General features: G+C 38.6%; 1 protein-coding gene across 1 annotated transcript; it reads left to right on the top strand.

Annotated features, from left to right (window-relative positions):
• Window positions 1-2,148: 2,148 nt before the first annotated feature.
• On the top strand, window positions 2,149-11,853 carry fam89a (family with sequence similarity 89 member A). Its single transcript, XM_005930487.2, has 2 exons — window positions 2,149-2,585; window positions 4,681-11,853. The coding sequence occupies exons 1-2, from the start codon at window positions 2,337-2,339 to the stop codon at window positions 4,972-4,974; spliced, it is 543 nt and encodes a 180-aa protein (XP_005930549.1). The 5' UTR covers window positions 2,149-2,336; the 3' UTR covers window positions 4,975-11,853.
• Window positions 11,854-13,228: the final 1,375 nt, after the last annotated feature.

Below are 13,228 nucleotides of genomic sequence, written 5' to 3'. Positions count from 1 at the left end.
GAGAAGCACAAGTTATCATAAAATCAGCATTTTTGGGGGGCCACTTGCAAGCAAGTAAGTTCATGCACAATGAAGACCCTGACTGAGTCTCATAAGGGCATTTAACACTTTTAATGGTTATTATAAGAAGCACATTAGCAGAAGTAGGGAAAAGAATCTTAAGATTTCATTAATTTCAGTACAGCGAATAGGAATACAGGGCTTCAGGCTTCATCCATCTGCCTGTGTGTGTGTGTGTGTGTGTGTGTGTGTGTGTGTGTGTGTGTGTGTGTGTGTGTGTTGTGTGTTGTGTGTGTGTGTGTGTGTGTGTGTGGCACAGCACATGCTCTTTCTTTCTTTCTTTCTTTCTTTCCTTTCTTTCTTTCTTTCTTTCTTTCTTTCTTTCTTTCTTTCCGAGGAGCGTGTGTGATGCTTTTGTGCTGATTTCATGGTTATTGTTGTGTTATTGTTGTGATCGGGCTGCAGGCTGGGGGGTGGAAGTAAGGCCCACCATCTGTCCTTTATTCGCACTATTGTCTTTCACACACACTACTATCACGACCTTCAACCCCTCTGCCTACAATAGGTCACCTGGACACACTCTTCAAATAAACCAACGGGCAAACATTAAAGTTTAATGCTAAAAGAAAATTTGGAGTAGACATATTTACACACAATGTGTGATTTCTTTTTAAGTGTAGAAGCAATTTTTTACATATGTGAAATTTCTAAGATTTTTTTTTTCAAATTCAGGGGTAAGCAGTTGTTCAGTGTTTTTAATATAATCGCGCAATTTGTTGTATTAGAGTAGATTGTGTACAAGTGTACATTTAAATGCCATCTCATCTCTTGTCTGTTTAAATTGTATTCTTTGTATCTGTTCAAAGATCTATTCAATAAGATACACGATTTCCTATAAATATATGTGTTTTAAATAAAAGTCTGCATGTTTTATGCATATACGTGTTGGCAGGGAAACGCCCAGCAGCCACTGTGTTAAAGGACAGGAAGCGGATTTTACTATTCGGCCACAATCCGAGTTTGGACACTTTACAAGAATCACCAAAACATAACCAGAAGTTCTTTTCAAAGTAAAAGCCGGGGGACGTCGTATAGAAGTTTAATAGAATAGAAGAATGGAATCTCCTTCCACTGTCATTGGACATGTACAACGAAATTCTGGTAACGCCACACCAACTGTTCAAGGATTAAAAATATCAATTGTATGACAGCAAGAATAAATAGCAGGCCAGAGGAGTATATACAAACAAGATGAATATATACAAAACTAGAAGGCATAAAATAGAGAGGCACACATTAGAGGACATGGTTGCAAAGTGCTTGAAAGTAGTGCAATGGAGAAATGGAGAAAACACCCATATGATTGTAATAGGATCTCTTAGAACAGCATTTAAACTTTGATTATTGTTCCATGTTTTTATTTTGTTTCAGTGCACGTGTTCTGTTGAGTTGTATGTTTGTAAAAGAAATACTTGCAGGAGTGATTTTTTTTTCTTGAGAATGGTATAAGATGTTATAATTATGATCCTAATTTATAACATAAGGGATACATCGTAATAAAAAAAAAGAGGTGTGAGATGCAAAGCATCCACCTGTGGGAGAATTCTGCAACAGAAAAAAGGTAGTACAAATATAACTTCTAGTAAAAGAAAGGCTTCTATTAATCCTGGTTCGAAGCAGGACAGCATGGTGGTGCAGTGGATAGCACATTTCAGATATGTGGTTGATTCTTAAAGCCAGCTGCGAGTGCTTGCTCTCCTTGTGCCTAGCTTGTATTATCCAAGTGGTCTCCTCCCAAAGCATCAAAACATGCTTTTCATGTTAAATGATGTTTCTAGATCTATCAGCATCTAAAGGTTAAACCCTACACTGGACTGGCGATCTGGGATGAGAACGTGTTGCACCCAGTGACAGCTGGTATGGGTTCCAGCCCTTCTGCAACCCTGAATTGGATAAGTGAGCAAGAAGATGGATGGATATTACAAGGCAAAGTTTTCACGCTTCTCCTTATAATATTACGGGCAGAAAAAAGCCAGTATGCTTTAGCAATTATTGTTTCTGTTATTTTTGTTTTTCTCTCTTCCCACGTTCATCACACTTTTTTTAAGCTGATGTGCTTTTATTTTGACGATCATACCGGAATTCCAGCGGCTTCACTCGGGATAACTGAACGTGGCGTCGTTGGCTACCCTGGGGTGAGAAAAGCACGGCTGTTGCTCGGTTTGTTCAGTGTGGGAGACTGCTGTGTGATAACAGTGTTTGTGGCGTCTTTGAACTGAAAAAAAAAACAGGACTTTATAGACACTAGCTCTCCCCGCTTCGTAACACATAAGACGATGAATGGTAAGTCAACGAACGGCACGCTGGGGGGAATGGCCTGCATCGAGGGTCTACCGCCGCTGCCGAAGAGCCTGAGCGGGTTGCTGAACTCAAGCGGCGGCTCCTGGAGAGAAATGGAGAGGATGTACGTGAAGAAAACCATGATCCAGGACGACCTGAGCAGAGGCAGGAACAATGCCGATAACCTGCTGGCCAACAAGCCGGCCAACCTCGATGCAGCACTGGCTCTGCTGCGAAAAGAAATGGTAACATTTTCAGAGTGTTTTCCTTTATTTGTCGACAGGAAAGTGGTCCGTTTACCACTGCTGGTTTAATCCTAGCGATTTACATTCACAACCATTCAACCAAAATCCCTAAAGAAACTGCAGAAGTTTTCTTTTTTCGGCTTTTGGACAAACTTGTGTGCATTTTAGCTGAGAAATTAAGACTTTTTGAAAACAATAGTCTTTTGATTGATTCGGCATACAAAATTAACCCGTTCTGCATTATCTAAATAAATTATGAAGTTAAAAATATTGATTTATGTCCTGTCTGTTTGGGATTTTTGTTCAGTGAACATACAAATTATGATCACTGTCCATTGTTATCACTTCTGTTAAGTGTGTTTTCTCCTTGCTCTGTTTATTAAAGACTTGCTAGTTAATTAACTTAACATGCCATCCAACCACCTATAAAGCACTTGAGGATAAAAAAATAGATTTTTTTTAAATGGACTCTGGTGTTAATAACAGCCTGTATAAGAAGAAGGAAAAAAGGGGATCAGGAACAGCTTTGCATTGGATGAGACAAATTAAGCCATTAGGCTTGTGCTGATTTGGATTCTAAGCTCATTTTAATACCCTTTAGCTTCAGTATAAAAGTTTCTATTGTGACATACAGAAACCAACACAAAATCCTTCAGTGAACTAATACCTGCTATCACATTTGCAGAGATGTAATCAGAGTGAAACTCTTACTGCACACTGTTTTACACTCCCTTGCCAGCAGCAAGGATTTTCATACCATGACCAGACCAGATTTCATTATTGAGGTAGATTCCCAGCAATCTTGGTTAATGCTTAACAATAGCTTGTTTTTCTTATGTGAAGTCACGTAGCTGAAAGAGGTTAAACTGCTGCTCAAACTCTAGGCATTTGGATTTATTTATTTTTTTCCTAAATCTTTCTTTCCTAAATCCCACTGACTCTTTATGTCCTTTAGCCTTGGCAGAGCAGGTTCCTAACGTTAGCCTTATTGCTTTGCTGCTGTTAATGTATTACTGTGGGGTTGTTGTAGTTAATAAGTTGTCAGTGTCCTATATTTTTAAAGACTCTAAGCTTGTCCCTGTGCAGTTTTAAAGAGCACAGTGTTTGGTGTGCGTTTTAGCTGCCTGTGATATGCTTGACCACTGAGTGTGCCGTGCCTCTAAGTTCAAACTGCACTGTCAGCTCAGCCGTGAGGTCAGCAGCAAAAATGCCCTTTACACACCATCATCGTGGCCTTGACACACCGATGTCACAGAGTCAGCTGAGGCCACAGGCGAGGATTATTTTTATTACTTTCTTCTCTTTTTGTTTCTTTGTTAGAGGTTAAATTTAGTGACTGTTTAGGTATTTTACTTGAATAATTCCTTTACAGTCACTCTTTTGTTGCTTATCTTTCTGTTTATGTGCTAAACGGTTGAGAAATAAATCAGATTTTCACTAATGCCAAGTTATTAAGGTGATTTGCCAGACAGATGTTTTTGGAGCTAAAACAATGAATTCATTCATCTATATTTAAAAAATAAATTGGCTATTATGCCGGTAAAAGCCCCACAGGCCCATTTTATTATTAAATGGGCCTGTGGGAACCCTGGAAGATTTACTTGCTGTAGAAAGATCCTGGTTACTGAATGCTCAGAAGTATAAGACTGAGCTTTTATTTGTAGGCAATATTGGCCACTGAAGGATGGTTGGAGAGTTTAAGTGGTGCAACTGGTGTAAATTTCATCATTTAAAGGAAAACTTGCTAGGCTCCATGTTTGTGTCCTTACACCCAGCTTGTTGTGGCACCACACTATAAGGGCACCTGCTATGCATATGTCCGTGAAGTAATTTAGAAAATGAAAGCAGAGCCGCTTGTTCGTGGTTCCTGTAGCTGTTTGTGTTCATGTCAAGCGATTATAATCCCCGGTTATTAGACAAAATGACACGTTTAAAAAAAATTTGTAGAACATTATCTCTGGGTTTCTTAATTATTAAACTGTGAACAATTAAAAAGGCAACAAGCTGCTGAAAAGTAATCTAATAAGCTAATGAGTTAGCTGCAGCTGTACTTCCCCGGGTTTTTTAATGCTAATCCCTATACTGCCCCCTGCAGGTGGGGTTGCGTCAGCAGGACATGTCCCTGCTGTGCCAGCTGTGGTCGCTCCACGAGTCCATCCAGGAGTACAAGGGGAGCTGCCAGGACCTTAGCGCAGCCTCCAGCCTCAGCATGATGGAGAATGGCTACTTTGACGAGGATGACGAGTATTACCCGGAGCCTGGTTCCACTCCCACCGGGGAACAGCCGGATGGAGACATTGGAGATGGGATGGCAACAATGGGGGCAGCCAAGAATGGGAGCGGCAGTGGCAAAGGGGACAGCTGGGACTCCTTTCGCGTTAACATCTGAGGCCTCGTTGTCAGCATTTTTCTTAGTGTGGATGCATATTTTTGGGTTGACAGACTGGATTAGGCTGGAGGAGAAACCTTTTTGGCCTCCAGGGAGTGAGTGGCTGGTGAGAGACAACAGACTATGGCGTCTCGTGGAACTGTAAAAATCCAGCTACCTTAAACACCTCCTCAGGTCAAACATCCGCCTGCTTGTGTTGCAGAACGTTGTTTCTGCAGCGTGACCAGGAGCTTCATCAAACTGCAGATCTGAGCGATCAGATATTTTGAGAAGTTACTCTCTTAACAACCTCTGAAACACTCAGGGGTTGGGATCAATTGTATCCAGCGACTCGATATAGTCAAAATTCGGCAATATACATATATATATATACACACACACTTCTTTTTGTAAACAGCTTTATTGCTGCTTCTATGTCCGTTTGTTTTGTTAGACAGTCACTTTCTTTTTGGCTGAACTTTTTTTTTAAAATTTACATATACAAAAATATATGAACAAAGTTTTATTATTTATTATATAATATAAATAACAAAATATTTGCTTTCCTGTTACTCTATTGACATTTTCTACTGCACCGTTCCTCAGCATTTACAGGTTGGAAAGAATCCCAGAAATCCAGAGCTTTGCAATCAAAAAGATGACTGACTCTGTGGACATATTAATGGAGACAGTGTGTGTGTTTCTTCTAAGTGGTGAAACCATTAATTTACATCAACCCCTTGGGGTCCAACCAGAAGTAGTAGTACGGAGAAAGAGATGAGGTCCTCATATCCAGTGAGTTTGTGTGCAGGTATGAGGTCTTCACCATCCTGCCTTTAGGTGGAGCAGATATCTGCTCAGGAAATGTGAAATCTTCAGAATGCTGGAAACAGTTTTAACTGTTTGCAGAGGTGAAAAACCCCAAGCCCAGCGTGCTGTGTTGCAGATATAGTGCTTCAGCACTTTACAGGCATATCAGACATGTCTCTGTTCTCAGACTTTGTAGTGTTCAGGACACATCTGCCTGAATTTAACTTTCTGCTTTAATATTATCTATCTTTAAGAAACATTTACTTAAAGATTAAAACAGAACTCAGTTTATTTCTGGATCTTGGTTTCATTGTATTTATCAATTTAAGTGGGGGTCTGCCCCAATCAAGGGTTGGCTGGTTCAAACACTGAACATTCAGATATTAGTTTCTTGAGGTCAGTATTAACATGAATAGAAATGCAAAGACTACCTAAGTTGAAACAAGAATTATTCTTCAAAATAATAGAATTATTCTATTATGGATGATAATGAGCATTAAAAGAAATTATGAAGCCACATACAAATATGGCCAAGAGCTGAGCTGTGATCTGGTAGCTGGAACATTTTTCATTATGGAAACAAAAAATAAAAAATCTACACATTTTCTCACTTTTTCATGGTGCAGTTTGTTTTTAGACACTTTTTTTTTAAATGGGACCTATTGTGCTGATATCACTTCCATGCTGGCTTTGCATGATTCACAGTTTACAGTAATCTTTCTTTGAGTTTAAAAAAACAAACAAACAAACAAAAAAACCCTTGCCCTTCATGGGGATTTCTTACTGACCTCCTTTTTTATTGATTGATTTTGTTCCTTTTAGAAACATTTTTGCATAATAGGTCCCTTTTAACTTTTTCTGGTCCCAGTGGCCTTCAAATATCACCCACAGTGTAAATAAACATCTGTAGCTCTAAACCTAGTAGCAACTATCACACGAAAACCCGGTGCTTTATACTCTTATGCATCGAGATCTTAACCAATCTCATTTTAGCGTCATGTGCTCTGTTAAGTGTGACAGATGCCCGTGCAGGATTAAGCTCATTTTTAAGTCATCCTTGAGGAATATAAATCTGATTATATCAGCATTTGGTCATCTTTGCATACGTTATAGGGGCTCTTTAACGATCTCTGCTCCCATTACAATATGACGGTGGTCATTAATTAGATTGTAACAACAAAAAAAAAAAAAAGTGCTTGTTTTTGCTTTGGTTGGGTTTTTTTTTTAATCAGAAGAACTTGCCTTCATTGCCTCATCTATAATAAAAAAAACAACTAAGTTAAAATTCCTTCAATCTAAAATCTAAACAAAATCTAAAATCTTGACTGTTTAAGACTTTTGGATGTGAAAATCCTCTTTGTAAACACATGAATGGTCTACTCAGGCTTCCTAAGTATCTAAACTCTGCAGCAAAGGTCTCAGCTCAGCCTGTAGCATACAACACAGCTACAGACACAGCACAGCAGCTGTGCTGTCAATCATAAATTGAGTTTCTGAACTCACCATCGCTTTGAGAAGATATCGAGGGTTCATCTTTGCACAAATGTGCTCATATTTCGTCACCTGTCTGTACGTCAGTCCGCTATTTGAACACAAACCAAAGAGAGTACGCCACTCAGCATTGTATTTGGTTGACATTGCTGATGTAGGCGGGATCTGGCTATGTTGAACTTAAAACTTAACATCTGGTGTCTTGACGAATGTTGTTAGGAGTTTTTTGGAGCTGATGAATGAAGGACATTTGGTTGGCCTTTTGAACAGTTGGCCGCCTTCTTCCCCACTCAAAGACCAGCGTTTTCAGTTGACTGAATTAAAATGTCACCGACCAGTGAAAGTCTAGAGGATTGATTTATGACAAGTGAAGAGTCAGATGTGTCGCAATAACATGTGGATATGAAACCATGTTTCCGCAAGCACAGTAACCCTTGATCTTCTAACTTCTCTCTAAAATCTGTCGACATCAAGAGTTTCTGATTTAACCGGAGTAGTCTGACATTTTGGGAAAATGTTTCAGTTACATACTTCATCTGTTAAACGTAAAGTCAAACCAGCACAATCACCAGATGGGGAAGTAGCGAGCATTACTATGTCTTACTGCCTCCATTTCCCAGACATGGATTAAGCTGAGATAGACCATAAACTTTTTCCCCTGGAGGTCCTCCTAGGATTTAGTCTGGGAGGAGGTTAATCCGTGTTGGAGAGTAACAAAATCCACTGGCAAGCACTTTTAAAGTTGCCACTTTGACATAGTTTTGTTATCCATATAACCTGGACCTGGTGTGTGAAGTAATTTTAAACATTACCATCACATGGGGACACAAAGTGAACAATGGTTGATTGTTTTTTGAGCAGGATGAAGTTTGGGGTGGAGCAAAGCTAAACTCTGTTGTCACCATAAAAGGATGCAAGTTCTCCTTGAGGTTTATCATATATATGTTTTTCCTGATCTAAGCTTGGACAAACTTTTTTTTTTGCCTCTTGCATATGTAACTACTCACTTTTATTCTGAACCTTTCCATAATGCATTTGCAACTTTCTGACTAGTCTTATTATTTAACAGAGTCCATTGACTTTGGTTCCAGTGTTCTGATAAGTTGAAATGATTGTTCTCTGTTTCTCTCTGTTGCTTTTTATGATCCACATTTAATGAAACTTAACTTTGTCTGTGAAGTACACCTGTATGCGACTGCTGCCAACATTTCTAGTCGGATTACACATTTAGGGTCAGGTAAAGCACCTGTTTTACTACTGCAGTCTACTGCTAATCTGAAGCCGAAAGCACGTTTGATTAAACGGTTTTAAACCACTGACGTTTAGGACACGAGTCACATCTTGATCCCAGGTTTTCTATTGGATGTCTACCCAATTAGTGCCTTTTTATAAGATGTCCAAGATGGGAATGAACATATACCATAAGTCATATGAACTGATTGGCCTGTACTTTGGTTTTTAAAGCTGCTACATGTGGAATTTGAAACATAATGACTTTAGCAATCTCACAAAACTCATTCTGAAGCTGTGCCAGAAATAAATGAATGTCATGCTGACATGTCGCTCTCCTCCAACTCCAACGAGTCCCTAATTTGGATCTGTTGTTAATTATACTCTTCTCTGTCAAAAGATTGTTTGGAATTTTATTGGCAGGGATGCAGCTGTTGGGAACGGTGTACTGCTGACACCCACTGAAATTTGAGTTGCTCTAGCAAAAGTGAGACATCTCTCTTCTTGTTTTGGTTGATGCTTAGAAGAAATTGTACACCTCAAAATAAAAGGACCCTAATGTATGGCAGTTATTTCTTCAGAATGCAACTTTAAAGTACACGTAACAATTTTACCGTCAAGAACTTGTATCAGCCTTAAAGTCAGCTGAGGCATTTGCAAACCGAGCTAGGTGGTGCACTCCTCACTTGTTCTTCAAGTCTGTTTTTTGCACTTGTTTGTGCCTGTTGCTGTGTTAAATCCCCAAAAATACGACTACCTGACCATCTTTGAGTTTGTCACTACTACACAGATGCATGGTGCTCTTTGTACGCTTACACTATTGTAGCTTAACCCAGCACAAGAGAGCTAAGAAGAAGCTTTAAATTGAACACCAGCAAATTGTACTTAATATTGTACCGTTGCCACGTGTGTTGCCTGTTCTGTACACTAAAATATGCCCCTTTTTCACATGATTATTGGATGTGTAACATGGAGATTTCATCTCAGGGTAAACTTAAAATAAATTTGTTGGGTTTTTTTTGGGTGGTTTTGACTCCTGACAAAATAGCATACTTCCCTTAAACAATGGCTCTCGAACTAAAGGTGAACAATGCTATGTCACACCCACTTACAGTGAGTCATAATTATGATTCAATGGTTTGGTGCAAGTCTCATAATCAAAGGGCAAACTTTGCACCAACTTTGAACAATCAGGAGGCGAAGACGCCAAGTGCAAAACAACCACAAAAGCTTGACATAGTTTGACTTAAGTGCGGATTGCTGCTGCAATCACGGTCACGCCTGAGCGTTCACACCCATGCTGTAGTGGTTGTGAAAAGCGTTTTGGAAAACCTAGTGAGGGTTGTGGCACTTGAATGGAGAATAACTTGAACATTACTTCCAGTGAGGAAAAAAAATAGCTGAAGGTGTGTAATGTGTGTGCGCCTTTTCTGCAGCTGACCAAATCTGACCTGTGTCCAAACCTGGGTTTGAAAACGTGATTGAGCCAAGACAGTTCATTATTTTACAAGTGACATGTTTATCAGTAGGCCTGAGTATGCAGATGTAACCTATTGAGGAAATCAGAGAAGTAAATGCAATTTCATTCGTGTTTGTTCTTTATATCTCTTATCGTAATCGTTCATTAACTTGCTTTAGTGAAAAGAAGGATTTTATGTATTGTTTTTTTTGAATAAGTAACATTTGGAGAACACGTGAAGGCTGTGTTGCCGCCATCTATCATTCCTCCTGTTCTCTTATCCATGAATGACCACACTGCTGTTTGTTTGGACAGTACTCTCTCATAGTTATACTGTTATGAATTTAATAAAGCGGTTCTGTACTTTTCAGGTTTTTGGAGTGATGTTTTTTTGCCTTCAGACTTCTAAATTAAACTGACATGAATAGCAGATCAACAATTAAAGCACAGTTATGTTTTAGTAGAATTTAATTTGATACTTTGGGGAGATATGGGATCTATGGGTATATTAATGATTGTACCAGATCCAATGACATCCTCTCCAGGTGTTTCTGAGATAAAGCATTCATAAGGGTTGTGAAAGTGAGCTTATAGGAACCACGTCCTTAGTTCCATGACACAAGTGGCTGTAGATATTATGCTCTTGGTTGTGTTTTCTATCGATCTCTATTTTCATCTTATAACTGAAAAACATCTGGAGAGCATTTCATTACATCTGGAATAAACGTTCACTTGGACGCAAAAATCAACAGGTCAGGTTCATCAAAGGTCAAATCTCTCTCATTTTTAAGTTATTTCCCAGGCCCACCTAGAGGGATTTATGTATATATATTTTTTAACATCTAGCCCAAAAGTTAATTTGGACTTGGGGCTGAACTGATTAGATTTTGGTCATCAAATTTTACTATGACCTCACTCCCGAGTGCAACTAGAGAGAATTTCAGTACATTTGGAACAAATGATTTTGGAAGTAAAGGTTCGGATATTTCACCTTCTTAATCTACTTACTTACATACATGAAAGTATGTAAGTAAAATTTAATGTTCTAATGAGATTTTTGACCGTTGGTCAAACACATACCTCAGGAACAGAAGGAGGATTGTGACCATATTTCATAATTGGTATAGTTCACTGAATTATACCAATTATAATTCAGTGAACTATACCAATGAACTAGTATGAACTATACCAATGAACTGGTGTAGTTCAGTGAACTACACCAACCTTCACATTATACATTTCATTTGGACAGACTGGCTGGCAGACACCTGTAATGTGATCATTCTGGTTTGAGCAGAGTAGCCAGCAGCTCTGTGGGGCTGCAGATGCTTTGAGTAAAATGCAAATGTCAGCATGCTGACAACAGCAATGCTAAATCTCTCTTATCCAGCATAGTATTTTAATACACTATCACTCAGCATAAAGCCCTAAGCACACAGTACAGGTAAAGTTGTTGAGGTTGTATTTACAATAAAATTTAGAGTATGTATTTAATTTTGTAGTGATACTTTTGTTATTTTTATATACTTGTTTTTGCTTCAAAACCTAAATTGTGCTGGTGAAACATTTAATGTGCTTATGTGTGCACAGATACAGCCTGCACCAGGAGATTTTCTGGAGAGCAATTCATTTCAAGCTTGGTGGTCATCCTAGGCTAGGAAACATCCTGTGGTAACCTCGAACATGTGTTCCAAATACTGCTCTAACCTAAAAACTTTAATCCACTTGTGGCACGACTGGATAAGTAAGTTGCTTGGTCTTTAATTATTATCTCAATCTGTTTTGAAGTTGTTGAGACGTTTCACTTTCGATCACTGTTACTGCCAACCTGGCAAACTAACCACTAATCATGTAGGTATGCCACAAACAGGCTAAAAAAATAAAACATTTACATTTGCACTATTTACACCCAAAATCTTAAAAAAAAAAAATCCAACTAATACTCTAGGAGAAACAGCTCTTTCACACCAAACTGTGCTTCCTTGCCATCTCCCTGCTGCCCTACTTATTTCTTGTTCTCAATGCATCTCACTCTGACCTGCATTTAAATGCGCCAATCTGCATTTTGGTCTAGAGTAGCTGCCATGCCTGTGCAGTTCCAGTGTAATTGATCATTACTGCAGCAGGATGTGGTGGCTTTGATGTAGCAGCTTCTCCTGCTGGGAGGTTGGGATGAATTACTGATGATGATAACACTGTTTATATTTTCATACTCAGAGTCTCTATGTAAATTCTCACCAACCTCCCTGAGAGACTTAAGAAATGGGTCATGCAACAATATCTCGGTTTCATACAGCATGTGCACCATTTTTCCCCCCTGTTGCCTGTTATCACAGTTGCTGTGTATTTGCCCTGTGTGGTGTTTATCTAAAAATCACATGATCTCACAAATCTGATGGCTACTTTTTAAAAAGTGGACTCTAGATTTTAAGACATTATTTCAAACATGTTAGAATTATACAATTAAAGCACCAAGAAAATAATGATCAAAGTAAATTACTTGATGTGTTCACAACGGAGCAAAAACAAGCATATGCTTATTTAATCCTACCCTATTCTGCACTCGGTAATCACTTTACTTCCTGTTTGTATCCTGCATTTATTTGATTTTATAAACCCAGATATATGTATTTATAGATATATGCAGATGTACACACCTATCAAAAATAAAAAGTAACAGGTCAAAGCCTTTCCCCCCCATTACTTCAAAAAATTGTCATGCTTCCGTTCATCACTCAGTCTGTTTCGCAGCTTCCCTCCACATAGAGAGATCAAAAACTTTCTATTACATACGAACACAGAGATGGTTTAAATATAACTCGCCCCCCCACCCCCCCCCCCCCCCCCAACCCATTAATATTTATCCACCGATCCCTGTAAAAAAAATGTTTTGGATATTGTTTGGAACTAAGTAAGTAGGAAGTATAGTTTATTGTTTTATACAGAATTATTATATAGTGTGAAAATGAACCACACTGGTGAATTTTATTGTTTTGGATTTTAAGAGTAGTGTTATAGATAATCCATGATATTTTGTAACCATTATTATGGATTATCCTTCTGGTCCTTTTTTGCAATATAAATAATTATGCTAGTAGTATTTATAAATATTGCTCCAAACCTCTAAACAGTCATCTGAATATGGTGTAACCAGTGAGCAGTAGAGATTGTAGTAGAGTAGTGATTTCTGGATTTCTGTGTTTTATTTTATGCAGTTTTGAAACGCTTCTCAAAACCTCACTATGTATATGTTCTATCTGAGATTTCTGACTTCGCCTGTTATCA

The sequence above is a fragment of the Haplochromis burtoni genome, unplaced genomic scaffold, assembly GCF_018398535.1.
Source record: "Haplochromis burtoni strain Fernald_Lab_line unplaced genomic scaffold, NCSU_Asbu1 Contig_93, whole genome shotgun sequence".
In the NCBI taxonomy this organism is placed as follows: Eukaryota; Metazoa; Chordata; class Actinopteri; order Cichliformes; family Cichlidae; genus Haplochromis; species Haplochromis burtoni.
The sequence above is the reverse complement of the archived record's forward strand: the minus strand, read 5'-3'. Positions and strand labels throughout refer to the sequence as shown.

Coding starts and splice junctions, on each gene's coding strand:
- fam89a (XM_005930487.2), top strand. CDS start 2,337: ATGAATGGTAAGTCAACGAACGGCACGCTGGGGGGAATGGCCTGCATC. Junction 2,586..4,680: donor CTCTGCTGCGAAAAGAAATG/GTAACATTTTCA, acceptor TGCCCCCTGCAG/GTGGGGTTGCGTCAGCAGGA.